At 36.7% G+C, this 18,954-nt stretch overlaps 6 protein-coding genes across 7 annotated transcripts; 2 read left to right on the top strand and 4 right to left on the bottom strand.

Moving 5' to 3' along the window:
- Window positions 1–46: 46 nt before the first annotated feature.
- Window positions 47–2,105, bottom strand: LOC17879334 (tryptophan N-monooxygenase 1). The gene is made up of 2 exons (XM_006283414.2): window positions 1,014–2,105; window positions 47–920 (listed from the first exon to the last, which is right to left on the bottom strand). The coding sequence occupies exons 1-2, from the start codon at window positions 2,022–2,024 to the stop codon at window positions 288–290; spliced, it is 1,644 nt and encodes a 547-aa protein (XP_006283476.1). The 5' UTR covers window positions 2,025–2,105; the 3' UTR covers window positions 47–287.
- Window positions 2,106–6,104: 3,999 nt separating this feature from the next.
- On the bottom strand, window positions 6,105–7,809 carry LOC17880147 (adenylyl-sulfate kinase 2, chloroplastic). Its single transcript, XM_006284945.2, has 6 exons — window positions 7,521–7,809; window positions 7,083–7,379; window positions 6,817–6,935; window positions 6,603–6,687; window positions 6,371–6,417; window positions 6,105–6,270 (listed from the first exon to the last, which is right to left on the bottom strand). Exons 1-6 carry the CDS (start codon window positions 7,738–7,740, stop codon window positions 6,169–6,171), a joined length of 870 nt encoding a protein of 289 aa, XP_006285007.1. The 5' UTR covers window positions 7,741–7,809; the 3' UTR covers window positions 6,105–6,168.
- Window positions 7,810–8,833: 1,024 nt separating this feature from the next.
- On the bottom strand, window positions 8,834–10,182 carry LOC17877529 (tubulin-folding cofactor C). The gene has a single exon (XM_006283961.2). It carries the CDS (start codon window positions 10,118–10,120, stop codon window positions 9,062–9,064), a length of 1,059 nt encoding a protein of 352 aa, XP_006284023.1. The 5' UTR covers window positions 10,121–10,182; the 3' UTR covers window positions 8,834–9,061.
- Window positions 10,183–10,412: 230 nt separating this feature from the next.
- On the bottom strand, window positions 10,413–10,994 carry LOC17879382 (defensin-like protein 75). Its single transcript, XM_006286150.2, has 2 exons — window positions 10,862–10,994; window positions 10,413–10,698 (listed from the first exon to the last, which is right to left on the bottom strand). Exons 1-2 carry the CDS (start codon window positions 10,926–10,928, stop codon window positions 10,514–10,516), a joined length of 252 nt encoding a protein of 83 aa, XP_006286212.1. The 5' UTR covers window positions 10,929–10,994; the 3' UTR covers window positions 10,413–10,513.
- A 1,534-nt stretch (window positions 10,995–12,528) lies between these two features.
- Window positions 12,529–15,473, top strand: LOC17879820 (ubiquitin carboxyl-terminal hydrolase 3). Its single transcript, XM_006283891.2, has 6 exons — window positions 12,529–12,889; window positions 13,424–13,540; window positions 13,921–14,019; window positions 14,122–14,319; window positions 14,416–14,597; window positions 14,774–15,473. Exons 1-6 carry the CDS (start codon window positions 12,773–12,775, stop codon window positions 15,174–15,176), a joined length of 1,116 nt encoding a protein of 371 aa, XP_006283953.1. The 5' UTR covers window positions 12,529–12,772; the 3' UTR covers window positions 15,177–15,473.
- Window positions 15,474–16,557: 1,084 nt separating this feature from the next.
- Window positions 16,558–18,934, top strand: LOC17880208. Of its 2 annotated transcripts, none has more exons than XM_006284372.2 (7): window positions 16,558–16,911; window positions 17,373–17,487; window positions 17,593–17,663; window positions 17,913–18,206; window positions 18,311–18,353; window positions 18,444–18,552; window positions 18,644–18,934. In XM_006284372.2, the coding sequence occupies exons 1-7, from the start codon at window positions 16,891–16,893 to the stop codon at window positions 18,726–18,728; spliced, it is 738 nt and encodes a 245-aa protein (XP_006284434.1). In that variant the 5' UTR covers window positions 16,558–16,890; the 3' UTR covers window positions 18,729–18,934. The 2 variants fall into 2 exon arrangements, with proteins under 2 accessions (XP_006284434.1, XP_023633769.1); XM_023778001.1 differs by having other exon boundaries at window positions 16,559–16,911; window positions 18,048–18,206.
- The last annotated feature ends 20 nt before the right edge of the window (window positions 18,935–18,954 follow it).

The raw sequence follows: 18,954 nt of genomic DNA, 5'->3' as shown, positions 1-18,954 counted from the left end.
CTAATTCTAATGGGCCTTTTTGGAAATAATTTGGATAATATTCTTATTTAAATAGTAAACGTTTATTTATTTTTTATTGAAAAAAAACAAAAGAAGAGGTAATTAAAGGAGGAGACAGGAATCAAGTGTCCCCAAAAGAACAAAGACCAACACACAAGTTTGTTCGCAAATTACCCCAATTATCTTTTGGTAACCGGGATTTTTACCAAACTTGGGTTGGCCGTTAAACGTAAACCATTATTATAAAAATTTCATTAAAAATATGTATATACGGCGTCGTTCTCATCTCACTTCACCGCGGGGTAGAGATGCTCCGGCAATCTCAGCTCACCGACCATAACCAATGGTTTAGCCAGAAACATATCATGGCTAGACTCAATCAGCTCGACACGCGTCTCACTCTCCGGCAGCTTCCATGTGAAACCTTGAAGAAGTCTCGCGAGCAACATCGTGGTCAGCGCAGTTCCTAGCGCAGGAGCAGCGCAGCCTCTTTTCCCGGTACTAAACGAGATAAACCGAAGATCGTTCTCAGTCAAAGTAACTTCGGAGCATTCGTTGAGATGTCTCTCCGGTTTAAAGCTTAATGGGTCGGCCCAAACTTTCGGGTTACGGCCTAGCCCATATCGGCTAAGAAGGACTTGGCTTCCTTTTGGGATGTGATATCCTGCGACGGTTGTCTCGGAAAGTGCCACGTGTGGGAGGTTAAAGGCTGCGACAGGGTGGAGACGGAATGCCTCGCGGAGGATAGCTTTGACGTAGTTTAGTTTTGAGATGTCGGATTCTTGAACGAGTCTTTCTTTCCCGACGACTCTGTCTATCTCTTCCATTGCTTTACGGAGAATCTCCGGTTTGTTCACCATCTCCGCCATGGCCCATTCCACAGCGTTTGATGGATTGTCTGGCGCGGCCATTACAAGTTCCTATATTAATCAAATATTATTATCAGTTTCATGAGATCTTTTAGTATATATATATATGTAAAGATGCATGCAATTAAGGAGCGTGATTGTTACCTTAATGGTGGGTTTGATTTCATCGGCGGTAAGCAATGGGTTGCCTTGTTCGTCCTTGATAGAGATGAAAATATCAAGAAAATCTTCGATCTGAGTTCTCTTTCCTTCTCTCCACATCTTGATCCTCTCGTCGATGATTGGGTCATGATACTTGTCCATAATCGCACTCGAATCTCTCATAATCTTCTCGTGGCCGTTAAGATCAAGCCCAGTGAGCATGGGTAGGTAATCAGAGATACAGAAAGCAAACGTAAACCCTAATGCTTCAAACATAGCTTCCATGTGCTCTACGTCTTCCACGGTCGGGGCGCCGTCAGGTGCAGTGTTCTTAGAGAAGGTTCTTGTCCCGAACATAAGCTTCTTGATTGCATTTCCACAGTAGTGCCTAGTCATGAATCGGAAATCGACAGAGCCCGAGTTCTTGACCATGTTGTATACCCAAGCGGTTAGATGATCGTTTTCTTCTGATCTCTTCTGGTGGAGCCACCTGTGTCTCGCCGGGCAAACGAGTTCCGTCATCACAACTTTCCTCATTTTCTTGAACTGGTCACCAAAGGGAGTGATCACGCAGGTTTTGTAGCCGTTGGAGAGGATCTTCTGAGCGTAGGTTAAAGGCCTCGAGGCGAAGAGAGAGTCTTGTTGCTTGAGCATCTCACGTGCTATCTTAGGGCAAGTGACGGTGATCACGTGAGTGTTTCCCAACCTCACGCAGGCTATCTCGGTGTTGAGCTGCTTCATGATGCTGTGGAGCCACCGGAAAACGGGACGGCTCTTTAGCATGGCCGGAATCATTCCGATGATCGGCCATCCGGTGGGACCCGGCGGGAGAGACGGTTTCTTTGCACTGGACGGGTCAGTCGTGGTGGTCGACATCATTTTCTTGAGTAGAGTCACTAAGATGATAGCCACAAAGGCTTGAAGTGTTGTGAGGAGATACAAGGTGCTGAAGGACGATGTTTCCATTGAAGTGGGAGTGATGAGATCCGAAGAGTTTGAGGTAAAAGTGTTCATGTTTGTATGTAAGCTAGCAGAAGCAGAGAGAGAGAGAAGACTCAAAAGTTAAGTTGTTGAGTTTTCTTGTGTGTTGTTGTGTGCTCTCTGCATGGATGATATTAAGAGAGAGAGCTTCACCTTCCTATTTATATAAGTTTTAGTTGGTCGTTGGTAGGTATACGTAAAATGACCAAATCGTGCCCTCATGCGTGGAGAGGACTAAAAGGAAAGAGTGAGGAAACTGTCGGAGGGATGTGTGTGTGTGGGATCGGGTCCATCTTGATGAGTACCACCACCATTGTTGAACATTGATTTAAAACAAAACAAAATAATGATTATTCCTTTTTACGTTTCAAAGTATATATCGGTCACTCTTTACTATTATATTGTTTATTAATTTCTATTATGGACGAGAGTTTTTCAAAAATAAAGATGTTTTGTTGGTGACCTGCCAAAATTCCTCGTGTTATTTATGCACTTCAAAACCAGCCGAACAACATATTATTTACGGTCTTTATTTGGAGCTTTATTATATACTAGTGAATTATTATGAAATAAAAAATATAGAACTTAAAAACATATCATCTTTGGCATATACACAACTGTAACTAAATATCCAAAGTTGTGGATAGATGTTTTATTCCCTTGTTTTAGTGTCATTGAATATGTCGACTATATATTACTTAATATCTATGTGCGTTGATTAACATCATTCCTAACTCTTTTTTGGACAACCGCGTTAACATCATTTTATGTGTAATTTATCGTAGCTAGTAGCAGAATCGCTAACGTACGTGGAACATATATAAAAATTTAACAGCTTAACACATATATACAATGGATTGCTTACACATTAACGGAATATATACATATATGTAAATTAGTCATGTAAATTTATATATATATATATATTCTCATGAGAGAGATCATTGTAACTGGACCGCCATATTTAGTGAAACTCTCTATATGTATGATGACACACTTGTAATATTCAATTCTAGCTAGCGATCTTTCGCAAGCTTGTAAATTATTTAGAATGGGTTAATATTCAAGATATCGTATGGGTCAAAATTGATTTTGTCTAGAGAGGCACTTGTTTGTCTCAGCTTGAGAATATAGAACAATATATATGGTTTGGTTTGGTATGGTTAGAGAAAAAATGTAGAAGAATGGGAACGACACACATGACAAATACACACATATATATATATATATATACTAAATATATATAATATCTGTTAATTTTTGGATATATTCTCTGAACCGAAACCAGATGTCGCGTTTTTTTCAATGAAATGATCACTTGCATCCTTTTATAACCTCTCTTAATTAATAATAATGTATGCATGATAAAAAAAAATTACATATTGAAAGTGTAAGAAAAATATCATAAGAATAATCAATAAAGTTCTATATATGAATAGGAAATTCGTTTGTTTGTTTTGGGTAGAGTAGAGTACACCTGCCAAAAAGCCACGTGGAAATTAAGATGGGAGATGTGGGAAGAGTCAAAGTTACTGACTACTACTACTAAACAAAATATATATATTAAGTCAGTCAATATATACAACAAAAATCAAGGCTTGTGCTTCCATGTTACGACGCCGTTTCACTTCTGCCGTTTCCGATATGACCCCGACGAAGTCTATAGTCAAATACTCAAATTCTTCTCTAAATAGTTGTTGTCGATTTTTTTCCTTAAAGGAGAAGCTACAATGTAATTTGACTAATAATTGTATCTGACACATATATGCTTCAAGATCAAACGGATTCATTATGAGTAATAATACAAAATGTCTTTCATTCAAAATACTTTCTGGTCTTCTTTTTTTATGGTCAAAATCCTTAATATCGAACTCGTTCAAAATTTATTGTCTTCTTCGTTTTAGCAAAATCAATCATTTCATTTTTTACCATGCATGTTATGTATATATGGACCGTATTTTTTTTTTATCAATGATACTTAAAAAAGCACCATACTTTTCAAAAATATCACAAGACTTTAGAGATCCTGGATATAGTTCCAAATTATTTTTTTCTTAAATCTAGACTTGTACATAAAATATAGTCAAAAATCCATTTTTTTCTTTTAATTAGGGTTGAAGTCCAAAAAGACTGTATAGATATTTAATTTCTTCTCTATTATTGTTTGCCTGGTATATATATTTTTGGGTTTTTTTATTTTTTCCTTTTCTTTTGACATAAATGAATGATTGATCATACAGTTTTTGAGAAAAGGAAATCTAGGGTTTAAAACTATATACGTAACAAGCTGGCGACAAAGGATTGGTCTGCATACTTTGCAGGGAATAGTAACTTTATATACAATATATATACTTTGCAGGATATATCCCTTTTAGGTCTTTTTGGTAAGTTTTTGAGACAGTTTACGCAGTAGAATTATCTGCTTCTTTCATATACAAGGTTCTGGTGAACAATATAGAGGGCTACGTTGTTAACCGCTAAATATGTTGTGAAATGAGAAATCAAATTATATTATAGGTTCACCAGCTGAAATCGTTTCTTTGAACTATGACTAATTGCTCATTTCTAAGAAATAGGAATGCTCGTGATGACAATATATATTAGTGATGCATGCAAAACAAAACAATATCTTCTAACAGACCCGCGTAACCGCGTTATCATGCAGTGATTTCAAAAATGTTGAATTCATCAGATTAAAGAGTAGGTACGTACGTAGTTTTTAACAAGACCAGTTCAATAATGACGTGGTAGGTTTACGTCATATTCTATTTATCGAAATCTATGATCAGTTATTTTTAAGAATATTTCCTTAAAATTACAAATATATATACTGGTCAAGTTCGGGTATTCAAAGCTAAATTAAAAATGATTGACTATTCATCAGATTATATATATATACTCTGACTCTCTGAGATTTGAATACTCTCGAGTAAGGCCACTTGAACGAGAATCTTTGGTTGTTTCCCACGAATACGAATGAATGAAGTCTTCTAACTTCATTGGGATTTTTTTGTCAACGGAAACAAAAGTTCAACAGGGATTGGGTGTATTTTGGAAATACAATCGAGTACGAATTTTCTAGAGATTGATATAAATTATTTCCAGAATAGTTTTTTCTTAGATTTAATTTGGGTGTCATCAAAGTCTTAAAGTAAAACCAAAAATAGCATTCGGAGGAGAGTGCCACCGTACCCACTCTGAGGAGTGAGGATATTTATCAGTTTTTGTGTCCCTGCCAACCAAATGTAGTTTTTTTTTTTTTTAGTATATGTATGCATGAAATAAATAAAAACGTGCCCCATCAAATCTCACCTGTCAAAATTTTCACAAATTACATGATATATACTTTCGTTTTTCTTCGTAATATATCTGATTTAAAGTTATACATTAAATTTGTTCTGTACACTACTGGTTCATATATGATACAATTGGTTTGGCATAGCTCTACAAGACCATCGCGGAATCCATAAAAATCTCATATGTTTTTGACTGCATGCAGTTTCAAGTATCGAACGATCGAGCGACAGATCTTCTACCGTACGTACGTATGTGATCATAAATCCTGATCAGTGCATGCTTGTTGTCGCCTCTTGAGTTTTGGATTTTCTCTTGGCAATTTTGAGAGATGCCTTCTGAGTTTTTTTTTGCTTGGTGGTATTATAAGGTTTTAATTTTCAGTTCTGGGCTGTAGCCTTAATTATGATTCATCTATAACATTCCTTATTATGTGTTGGACTTTTTAATTGATCATATTCACCGAACGGGGACTTTTTTTGTACACTAAGGTAATCTAATAAATTGTAAGTGTTTTTTTTTTAACCAAAAAAAGAGAGAGTTAATTGTTTGTATATAGCTTATATATATATGATACATTGTTTTCAAAAACAAAAAACTATATACTATAACTTAAACACAACGAATGCATTTTACTGATACACGTTAATTAGATAACAAACACAGTCGACATCATTGGAGCAAATAAAACTCTTAAATGATAATTAGAAGAAGAAACAAATGATAATAGTCCGACGAAGCGAGACGACATCGTATCAGGTCTCAAGCTTCTGATCGAACCAGGGAGAGCCATCTTCAAGCCATATATCGAATCGATTCGACAAATTGGGTTCTCCTTTTAATCTTTTCCGAGTTAAAAAAAAATAAAGAAAAAAAACTTAAATTAGCCCTCAAGGTAACCTTTGTTTTGTAGGTAGGAGATGATGTTCTCAGCCATCTGACGTGGCGAACACGAATCCTCGTCTCCTGTGTGTTTCAGCACTACCTGCAAGAAATTACGTACACAGACATACATAAATACAAAAGTTTTACGTTCCAAATAAATATTCAGTTACGCTAATTATTGAATATACGCATTGACGAACCTCGCAATTCAGTGGTGCCTCGTAAGGGTCGTCGATTCCAGTGAAGCCTACATAAAGAAAACTCAACAGTTAGATAAGAACAAGTTTATGATAACTAAAGGTTTCCTATGTTATTCTCTTACAAGGGTTCAACCCTAGTTAGTTAATTATGGTCTAAAATGTACATACGTAGACTGTGTAATACAATGTTATCAATGAGTCACACAAACTCTGTCTTACATATAATATCTACCTTTGATTTTTCCGGCACGTGCAAGCTTGTATAACCCCTTTGGATCTCTGGACTCGCATACATGAAGAGGAACGTCCATGAACACCTAGAACAATGTAATTTTTCTTAATATACTAGCAGTGGATCTTCTCGATTATAGAAAATTATATGCGTAAGTCAAATATCATATATGGGATCGAACTATCTAAGTAAAGTAGTAGCAAGTAATCTATACCTCGACAAAATCGCCCTCAGGTAACAAGGACCGGCACGCGTCTCTGTCTCTCCGGTACGGAGAAATCAAACTTGCTATACAAATGACGCCAACGTCAGCAAACAACTTAGCCACCTCACCTGATATACATATGTAATTTATATAGATCAATATCATAACCCATATCGAGTTTGAATAAAGTTTCCACATTGTAACCATATATATAACACGTTTTAAAATTTGGTTTAATAAGTTAGTAATAAAACAGATCATGATATGTAACGTACCGATTCTTCTAATGTTTTCGGTACGGTCCTCTGTTTTGAAAGTGAGGTCCCGGTTAAGGCCGTGACGGACATTGTCGCCGTCGAGTGTGTAAGTGAGTTTGCCTCTTTCAAACAATGCTTTACTTAGTGCACAAGCAACAGTGCTTTTCCCTGAACCGCTGAGACCAGTGATCCAGATGACACAACCCTTTTGTTGAAGAAGTTGTTGTCGGTCGCATCTGCAGATGGAACTCTCGTGCCATACGATGTTCTCCGCCTTCTCTTTTCCGTTAATTCTCCTCTCTTCAAGACTCGTTTCTGCCCCAACACACAAAGTAACAAAAGTTGGAAATTTTCAACAAGTTTGTGGAGAAGAAGCTGATCGTTTTTTTTGTTTGTTTTGAAAAAGTGAACCATCTGTTATATGACGAAACAGAGAGACAGAGAAATATGGAGAACCTGAAAGGGCGGGAAAATCCGCGGTGAGAGAAGCTTGAGCAGATACGTTAACGGCGGAGATTGGGTGAAAAGAAGCAGAGTTGGCTATTATTTTGCGGTTCTCCGCCGGAAGCTTGAGGAAACCGTCACTTGAAGGTCGTCGTCGCTGAGAATCTCCACCGAGACCTGGAAGAGAATAGAAAACGGACGGTCGCGATGCTCTGATAGCTAAACCTTCCATTTGTACCCGACGATCAAGAAGTTTGCAGATCCCAAAAGGTGGCAGTCGGGTTTATAGTTTTATGTCTAATTTCACAATACAAGGAGGAGAAAACTATGAAGGTATAAATTTACGTGTAAGAAAGATATATATAGAGAGTAAGAAAACAGGTGAGAAGGGGGGAGAGAGTCATAAGAGTACCAACAATATTGACATATGTTCTTCCACAAAAAACACATGACCATATTCCATCATTAAAACCCTTATTTTATGTATACTCCAAAAAAGTATAACATATACTAAGTTTTTTACTAATCAAAAGTCAAAACAAAGTTACTAGTATTGAAAAAAAATAAAGAAAAAAGAAGGAAAACAAAAATTACTACTGGTGTTTAATTTTGTTGTAAATTAATTTGGAAGATTTTTTAGTGAAAAGTAGAGTGGTTTTGGTATGTGTGCATGGGTCACTACTGTTGGAGGCCAATCTTTTGGGAAAATGATCGTATGTTGTCTTTTTGCGTCTACCAACCTAGTAACCTAGCAATGCCCATGTGATTTATAAGCTTTATAGTATTTTTATCATCTTTACATGAGTGTTTTTGTTTTCCCTACTACTATTATGCTTGACTGTGTATATATAAAGAGAAGAACGGAGTTCAAACACTATCTTCAAAATCAGTCAACAAACACTACGTTTTCCTATTGCAGTACTTGTTTGATCCTAATTACTATATTCAAGGAAGAAAATCAGACTTGAGAGCAAGTTGTTCTCAACAGTCAGAGAGTCAAAGCAGGCGGTTCCCTCTTGGTTTATGGGTCTTACTACATCTATATTGGGCCTTTTAGCCCAACTATACTATGCTTTGAGTCAGACTCATCTCAACAATGACTAGAATTCATAAGACAACGACTATCAATTTTTTATTTATTTTTTTTGTGTGTGAAATGGGCTTCTTCTTTTATCAGTCGCTGCTCTTTTAACGAGCAGAGCCATAATCGGTGATCCTTGTCATTGTTGTCAACTCCAACTCCAAAGCATGCCAGAAATTTTGGTTGATTTAACAAATATATTGTACACCTTTAGTATTGGCTTTTCTCTAAACACAAGATCAAATATCTTTTATCTCTCCATGTTTTACATATAGAAAAACAAGCAATGATGTAAAGAAAGCTGGCTCGCTTGGTTCTTCATCACCATGATAGAAAAGAGTAACATTCAAGGCACCTCAAGCCATGGGAATGGAACAAACAATTATGTTCTTTGAATACAAAGAGACTTGTTTAAAAGAGTGTTTGGTATGAAATTTCCAACCTTAATTGGTACCTGATGATCTGAAACTGATCAAGAATCTGCATTACTGGATATGGAAACCGAAGAAACCCTTTCTTCTCCCGGCAAAACTGACCAATTCGGCGACTGTACAGCTCTAAGCCACCGGAAATCATCCACATTGGCCCAGTTGTTAGTCTCCTCATCCAAACCTGCCGTCTTCAAATCTTCCTCAATCCCTTTGTAATCCAAACAGTAAGGAGCAAATCTGACACCATTACTGTCTTCAATTATGGGACGACTCCTCACTCTCAGGTAGAAATCACTCTTCCTAGCGCAATGGATTCTGATCTGATGCGAGGCCAACACTAGCACACAATCTTCTACGTCGTCGATCAGAATCGAACCAATCACTGGACCTGTGTAAACGTTACAGTTCTTCAACCGGTGAAGAAACAGAGCGTTAACTGTTCCTGTTAATTGTACTTGACATGAATCGAGATCCGACAATGTGAACTCTCCGATCGACGAGCCTTTGAAACTTTTCACCAGAGTCTCTCCGTGCTTGTTCCTCAATCCCGGAGAATCGCGTACGGGTACGAGGAAATTCGGAGGTGAAACGACGTCGGGTTTCTGAATCTCCGGGAGTTTTGGTTCCGGCTTTTTGTTCGTTGATTTGCTCTTGAACGAGAACTTCTTCTTCGGGATTAACTCCGCGGAGAGACTTTCGAGACTCTGTTTGAGATCGGATACCATTTTCAGAGACGATCGGACCTCGTAAGAAGGAAGGAAATACGAGTTCTCAGCGAGAAGCTTCTCGAGATCGTTAATCGCGACGGAGATGTCAGCAAGATCCGATTTATGCTTTGACGGATCCGTAGACGAGGAGGCGGAGGAGGAAGAAACGAATCGTGACTCAGCGATTCGGGACTCGATGGATCGCCTGGCATCGGAGAATTTAGCGAGAAACGAGGAAGTCGATTCGAGAGTGGAGGAGGAGGAGGAAGTATCAGGTGAATCGGATTTTCGAGCTTGGTGACGAGCAGAGAGACGCTCAAGCATGTCATGGTGCTTCTTCTGCAGTGCCGGATCTAGGGTTTCGGTAGCGAAGCTCGGATCGTCGTCTTCCATAATCGTTTACCCCCAATTGTGTGAGTGATTGTGACGGCGTTTAAGGGTAACCTTCTAAACGTCGCCGTCTTTTGCAATTCCAATGAAATATGACAAAAACAATGATATTGCAATTTTGGTCCTAAATGATGTCAAGTGTGCTGACATAAACCTCAGATTATCTATAAAATTACACGATAACCCAAAATCATAATTGTTAACAAAGTTTTTATGCGTAATAGGTTTGAGCAAACTATGATAAAGAGGAAATTTAATCATTTTTCCACCTTTTATCACCATGCACTACGATAAGTGAAAAAACAAGAAAAATATCGATTTATTCTCTTTTTTTTTTTTATATAAGTAAAATACTTATTTAGTGATACAAGTTACAATATAATATTAAAAATGGTTTTAGTTGTTCAATTGAGAAGCTTGTTCAAACATTTGCTGCTTTCGTGGTTTGCAGCAACAGCTTGTCCCCATTCTAAAAGATGCACAAGTCCAATCTTTGTAACCTTTCGATATGCAGAGTTGTTGGCAGTTGGGAGTGCACGGTCCAAAACAATCAGCATCAACGGTGAATGCGTTTGCTTGTTCTACAAATCAAAACAATAAGACGACTCTCTGGTTAGAAACAAACAAAATGTGCATGTAAACCCGGAAAAATATGTATACATAAGAAAGCTTTAACATAGCTAAGCAAGCATTTCAAATAATTGAGAATATTGATACTCAGAAATTTGAGAATGCTTGATTAACCTGCAACGAGCAACAACAAAATTATTGCGATGGTACCAACAACATCTAAAGATTTGATCTTGGCCATTTTTTTTTTCGTGTTGTAAGTGTTTTCTTATTTCTTGATGTTGATGGATTTTGTGAGATTTAATAGGGCTTTATATAGTTTGATTGGTGACAGAAAATTCATGAATACAATTTCAAAAAGAAAGATACTTTGAATCAAATTATTCTTCTTGAGATTTTTTACTATAACTGATTTCTTGCAAAATTGACTAAAAATTATCACCTAGTGGATTAAGAGGAACTAAATCTAGGATGAGGAAACACGAGTTTGTGTATATATGTAGACTTTAATTTGGCATATAACAAATTTCTTTACAATAATTATAATGGTATCTATAAGGAAATAGATATTTCATATATTAACTCTGATTATCTACAAGGAGATATATATTTCAAAAAGTAACTTGATAATATAAGTTAAATTGAAAAAGATATTGATGTTTTCTAGAAAGTGTTATTAATTAAGGCATATTTTAAAGAATATCATATCTTTTTATGAAAAAAAAAATTTAAACTTTAAGTAACATAATTATTTTATAGCAAATATAATATACATATAATTTATAGCATATAACTAAGTTATGATATGTTATGCGATAAACATAAATTCTATATTATATTTAATTATATGTGATATTAAAGATATTTTTTTCTTCTACAGCACATGATTAAGTTTACAAAACAAAAGACTAATATTTGATTTTTTTTTTCTCATAAATACATTTTTATGTAATATGTTACAGAAGATAAATTTGGCTCATTCATAATCAAATTATATATGGGTTTTGTTTTAACAAACAAATTATAATGTAAAACCAATGATTAACTGATTTTAGTTAATATTGTAGATTGTTTTTTTTAACATCCGACTTATATTGATATTAAGTTTTTACAATGATTGTAAAAGCCAAAAAAGCGGTACAGTAAATGATTCATACAAGGAGTTCATAGAATTAGCATAAGAAAAGAGTTTATCCGCAAGTTCATTCATTCCTCGATGACCATGGCCTAACGAGCAGTAGGGTAGTTTGGACATCCAATAACGTGTGTTTTATAGTAGAGGACCCAAAAGAAAATGATATTGGTCATGTTCGTTTGGTCTCCGCAGGCGGTTGCAGCGAATGCAACGTTTTTAGCCGCTAAGTCAGATCGACGTTCAAAATTTTTAATCACATAACGTTGCATTCGCCGCTGCGGCAACCAAACAAACAACAATTTTTGCTGCCGCCGCAGCCGCATGTATCTGCGGCGACCAAACGAACATGCCCATTGTAATCGTCGCTTAAGCACCAGAAACCGCACACCATAAAAATGTTGATATTATAGATTTGTTCATATATTTAATTAAAAATATTAGTTTTTTAAACAAATTATATTATATTTTGGTTCGGGATTGGCTAATACAGTTTAATTTTATTTTTAATCCATTTAGGTTATATTATACAGTTTAGTTCAAATTCGAAATTTCATGGATTCGAGAATTTTGCCAAACCTAACTCTAATACTTTAGAAATTAAAGGTCATATTCATAAAGCTTCAACTTTGGAGGAGTAATATGCAAATTACTGACTCTGTTATTTGACATCAATCTCTCTTCTTGTCTAGTCTCTCTTTCTTGCTCCTTTTCGACATCTTCCTTCGTCGCTTCGCTTAAAACAAAAAAAAAGAAGAAAAATATATCGTCGATCCTCTTCTCTCCGCACTAAGAGAGAGGCTCCTTGGAAATCTGAATTTATCGGATCGAATCGAACAATCGCAGAGGCTAAGCCCTAAAAGAGAATACTTCCTCTGAGAGAGAATCTCCGAGTCAAATCGGACGAGTCAGGATCAGAAAAAACGGTGATACGGAAGCTAGTTCTAGGGCTAATGGGCGCCGCGGGCTCCAAACTCGAGAAAGCTCTCGGCGACCAGTTCCCCGAAGGAGAACGCTACTTCGGATTCGAGAATTTCGGCAACACTTGCTACTGCAACAGCGTTTTGCAGGTCCACTTCTTCTACCTCTCTTATCATCTCTCCCCTTGTTAGTTTCCTCTCGAATTCCAAGTGTTCCTGTGACGATTTCTTCTGGGTTTTTTGAATTTATGTGTTTCAATCCAATCTATGGACGGTTTCTCCATTTTAAATCGTATCTGGGTTTGACCTTACTTTGTCAAATTCGTTTCTAAATATTCAAATTTGATTTGGTTGCATTCAGATTTCTCAGAATTGTTCTTTGCTCTTTCGAATTGGAGTTTCAAACCATAGGTTGCTGTAGATACTCAAATATGTTAATACTTTTTTGTGAATCCTACGAATCTTTTCTGAGGAAGGGTGTGTAATCAGAGCATTTAGAGCTTTTTATAAGTACTCGTGTAGTTGCAATTGTGTATCCGCTCTATTTATTTTTGGATATCTCTGTGTGCTATATATATGAATGAGTTCTCTGGTCTGGAGAAAGGCTTTTGGTGATTAACTTTATCATTGGCTACTGCTCTCTACTATAGTAGTTAATGTGCTGATTCTTTATCCTTTGTGCAGGCTCTTTATTTCTGTGTTCCCTTTCGTGAACAATTGCTCGAATACTATACCAGTAATAAAAGCGTGGTAGATGCTGAAGAGAATCTTATGACCTGCCTGGCAGACTTATTTTCGCAGGTAGTTATAATATCTGGCCATCTTTTTCTTGAGAGTTTAATTTTCCTTTCAGTTTCATGTTAGTCATCACTTCAATCGGTCTTAACTCCAGTGACCATCTTTCCTTCGCTGATAGCATTTTGCTTGTACAAGCTTGGTTTACTTGATTCTCACTTGACATTATAAATGGGTGAAGTCACTTATTAAAAGGCACAAAGTCAACATAGCAGGATTTCAATACTATTGTGTCTGTTGTTAGGTATCTTCAATAATCTGAAGTGCTTGACGTAGGGCTTAGCCTGTCATATCCTGTCATCATCATTTGATTATCGTGTGCTAGTCATTTCTACAGGAAAACAAAAGCGTTATCATAAGCTTACTCATTGTAATTCATTCTGCAGATAAGTTCCCAGAAAAAGAAAACAGGTGTTATTGCACCTAAGCGATTTGTACAGAGGTTGAAGAAACAGAATGAGCTGTTCCGGAGTTATATGCACCAGGTGATCTTTGCAGATTTCTTCATCTTTTAGAGCATTATTTTACTGCAGATCTGAGAAAAACAATATGCATCATTGATTAAACTGGCCATTCTACTCATGTAGGATGCACATGAATTCTTGAATTATTTGCTGAATGAAGTTGTTGACATACTGGAGAAAGAGGCAAAAGCTACAAAAACTGAACATGAAACCTCATCATCATCGTCTCCCGAAAAGATTGCAAATGGACTTAAAGTTCCTCAGGCAAATGGTATTGTGCACAAAGAGCCTATTGTTACTTGGGTGCACAATATTTTTCAGGTTCGTTATTTTTAATGAAACGGTTCATCTTTCCTTCTATGGTTTGACTATGTATTACATTTTTGGCTAAATATAAATTCCGGATAATGTACACAGGGCATACTTACCAACGAGACAAGGTGTCTGCGATGTGAAACAGTGACAGCAAGAGACGAAACATTCCTAGACCTAAGCCTTGATATCGAACAGAACAGTTCGATAACCAGCTGTCTGAAAAACTTCAGCTCCACAGAGACTCTTCACGCTGAAGACAAATTCTTCTGTGACAAGTGCTGCAGGTAAAATGTTGGTTCTTAGTCTTACCCCATCGCATTTCGAATCTAAATTCTTCAGCTTTGCTTTGATAACTGCAACTAAATATTAGTCGCTGAGCTCCCATGTTCCTCTCTGCATGATTTATTATGTGCAATGGGAAATACTTAGTGACCTGACCAAATTATGTTTGTTATTGCAGCTTACAAGAAGCACAAAAGAGGATGAAGATCAAGAAGCCACCACACATCTTAGTCATCCATCTAAAACGATTCAAATACATCGAACAGCTAGGCCGCTACAAGAAGCTCTCATATCGAGTTGTCTTCCCTTTGGAGCTAAAACTGAGCAACACGGTGGAACCATACGCAGATGTGGAGTACTCTCTCTTTGCAGTGGTGGTGCATGTCGGAAGTGGACCAAACCATGGCCATTACGTCAGCCTTGTGAAAAGCCATAACCATTGGCTCTTCTTTGATGATGAGAATGTTGAGATGATTGAAGAATCAGCAGTTCAGACGTTCTTTGGATCGTCTCAGGAGTATTCGAGCAATACTGATCATGGTTACATCTTGTTCTACGAGAGCCTTGGACCAACCAAGTAAAAGCTGAGAAAGCAGCAAAAAGGGACTTTCTTCTTCTTTTTTTCTTTCTTAACTATTATTAGTAATGGTATATGCTTATCTTAAAAGTCAACTCAATTGACAGTAACCTTTTTTTTTTTTTTTTTTGGGGGTTTTCTTTCTCTCTCTCTGTCTCTCCCAAAGATATTTGGTGAGTTTAAAATTGGAAATGTTATAACTGAAATTTGTATACTTTGAAAGGCCATGATGTACAGTTTATTATGGCAAATAACTCCCTTGTCTTTTGCATTTTTTTCAGTCAAAGAAAAATGCAAGGAAGAAGGCTACAGTATGTTGAAATTTTACAATCGTTATTCTACTTTTTTTTTCCTTTAAATGGTCTCAGATTTGTCAAATGTATTCTTCTATGAATGAGCAACAAAACAGAATATGAAATTGTGTTATATATAAGTGTTATATACGGCCCATTAAGAATGATTGGGCTGATAACGAAATTAGGACAGGAGCCTCTACTCGCTATAATCAGTTTTGTCGTGAGAATAATAAGTTTATACTATAAAACAAACAAACAAGTAAACATATTCATACCGAAAAGGGAAGAGACAAAACTCAAAAAGTTTCGCTCACGGGAGAAGTTGACGAAGAAGATACAGACAGAGAAGCTTGGATCACCCGTGAGCTACTATTATGTGCCTTTTTTTTTTTGTTTTTTTTTCTGAAACATAAATGTTTTCATTTTTCTGATTCTATGGATTCAACAAGTTAGTAGCTCCACACCTATGAGTCTATGACATATTTCGTTAAAATTTAAACCACAAATAAATAAAATATCAAGAGTCCTTAAAGCTGGCAGTGGAAAGGGAGAATTGAAGCATATGGCATATGAGTTTCAGCAACAACCAAAAAAAAGGAAAGAAGAAGTGCATGGATGGATTTTATATAGTAATATATGGTTGGGTTATAAATTTATAATGTCTCTCTTGATTCTTGAATAATGAATACCATATATTGTTGCTTCCCCAAAAAAAATAAAAATGATTGTTTTGTGCATTACAAAAAGGTAGTAGACAGCTCATAAATAGTAAATTGTAATTATGACTGATACTGGAGTAGTAGTATCAAACAACAAACAGAAATGTACAGAGAAAAAAGAAAAAAAGAGAGAGAGAGAGAGTACAGACATGCATTTATTTGTCAGTAAATGTCATTATGTTGATGATCCCATATGGTCGTAATAAATTATCAATCATAATATTAATGTAATCACTCAAATAGTACTAATCAAGTTTAACTAATACTACTACTACTAATAACGAGATCCAGGAGGAAGAAAGAAAAAGTAAAAGGGTAAAATTGGGAATATTAAAAAAGAAAAAAAAAGTAGAGAGGGAGGCGGAGAATGAGGATTTGTCGTTATCCTAATTGGGTTTGTAAATTGGGGATGTCGCAATCAGAGATGGATTGAAGAAAGCCATTCACAGGCGAATCGCGCCGGGCCCGGAGAAACAGCCTCTTCTTCTTCTCTTCTTCAATCTCTCTCTCTCTCTCTCTGAATCTGCCGTTACGCTGAAGCTTCCGATTTCAAAGACACTACTCTCTCTCTCTCTCTACATACGTGCATTGTTGTTGTTGTTTGTATAAACTAAGTCTTCAGGAAGCTCTTCGTCTTTCCCCCTTTTGAAGAAGCACCGCTTCTAATTTCCACCGTCGGTTCACCACTCTCTCTCTCTCTCCGATGGGTGATTTCTTCGATGAGGTTTGTTGAATTACTCCTTCTAGTGTTTGTTGTTCCTATCGATTTGGTGTTGTTGGGTTGAAATCGAATCTTCGATATTTGGAATATTATTGAGAAGAAGATGAGACTTACGATGGCTCGTCAGATTCGATTCTGGAAGTGTTTTCTTCCTGAATTAAAGCCATTTTCTTTGTTTTAGATGGATCATGAGAGAAGACTATTTTAGGAATTTTACTATCCTTGGAACTGTTTAGTGTAGTCGGTCACTTACTTTGGACAAGATAAATAGTGAAACAAACGATCAGTTTAAGAAGTCACGTCTCTAGATCCAAGTGACTATTTCAAGTTGTGTAGTGTGTACACTATTACTGTTTTGGTATCTTTTGTTGGGTTTTGGTCAAGTCTAGTCTTTGGGATCATTTTTTTGTTCTAGCTTTCCATGCTGTGATTTTTACACAGGTTTTTCTGAATATATTCTACAGGGGAAGCAGCAATTCGTTACTGTCGCTGATGGGAATGCACCACCACCTGTCAAGTATCCAAGCTTCAAGCCACCTAAGTCGAGTTTCACCGATGGTGGCAAACATAGCGCCATTGGTATATACTACATAATAGGATCATGCTGTTCTAATTCAGTATCATTAATAGATTTTCGAGGCTTGCCACTGTGTAAAATGACCCTTCTGTTTTTTTGCGTTGCAGATGTTTTCCCGCTTCTTGTCAAGGAGGCTGCTTTCCCTTTGAAAGAAGACTGTAGCATCGATTCTTCATTGGTGAGTTCTGTTTTTAGTTGTCAAGTCCTTAATGGAATTACCCCTAGCCATTTGACTATTTCTCTGATTTTCTTAGAGTAGGAACATGATGATAGTATGTTTTTTTGCTCAATTCTGTTACACTTTGAATGAGGACTATCAGTATATCAATGGTACATCCGAGAACTAAATAGATGTTCAGAATTACCATTGTGGGTGTTCTGTGATAAGGCGAGCTAAGTCCTCCAAACTCTTGCCATATTTGTATAGGTCCAAGACGTCTGTACTATATCTGTCTTACCTGATGAAGGAAGTACAATCCCGCAATGTACCTCACAGTTTACTCTCTTGAGCTTTGTCAAGGCTCTGCTTCCATCTAAAAATCAGATGTTGATCGATGCGCAGCTCAACTGTCAGAAAACGCAGAACCGCATCAATGTGCTACTGGGAGGCACAGATTCCTACCAATCATGCGTTGTGGATATAAACGTCGAGAAAGGAAATGGTGGTGAGACTGTTACATCCCATGACGAAGTTGTTGGAAGCGTAAAATCTGAGAGTGTAGTAAGTTCTTCAACAACAACAACATATACTTTCCTTTTGTCCATATCGAGAAGATGATATCCAAATCTCTGACTCTTATGCGGTTCCTATGGTATTTTTCACAGCATATGCAAAAGGTATTACAGAGACAAGCAAGCTTGAGCACTGGTAAGATAACAAAATTTTCACTGAAGTCGCATAATTTAAGATTTTGTCTGTTGTATTTAGCCACTAAATCTTGAAAATTTTCTGTTGCAGATAAAACAATCTCCGAGCGATGCCATGATGCACCAACGAACAGGTGGAGAAGATACAAGCGTGCAGCGTCATTTGATTCAAGAAAAATCGTCATTTTATTCTCCATCTTGTAAGTAAATACCTCTACGTATTTCATGCGTATAAAAATATACTTACGATGATGCATTCACGATATTAACTTTAAATGACTTGAATTGCAGATCAAGTGTGGGAACATTGATATTGATCTACTTGACGTTGAGAGTGAAGCAAAACGGAGACAACAACAGCTTCAGTCACATGTAAACTGTAACATCTCTTTTGGCCTTTTTTTCCACTCCTTGGTCGTCTCTGTTTTGAATCTCTCTTTCCCAAACTCGTCTTTTGTTCCAAGTTTCATAATGTCGATAATAACATTTCCTCTGTGCATAACACTTGCAAATGCTTAAGGCCTGATTAACGTGTGAACTCAACAAGAGGTTAAAAAGGTAAAGCAAGAGAAGAATCAACAAACAGTGCGTACTGCGTAGCA

This window comes from Capsella rubella, unplaced genomic scaffold (assembly GCF_000375325.1).
Source record: "Capsella rubella cultivar Monte Gargano unplaced genomic scaffold, Caprub1_0 scaffold_7, whole genome shotgun sequence".
NCBI lineage: Eukaryota > Viridiplantae > Streptophyta > Magnoliopsida > Brassicales > Brassicaceae > Capsella > Capsella rubella.
This window is presented reverse-complemented; position numbering and strand designations above follow the sequence as displayed.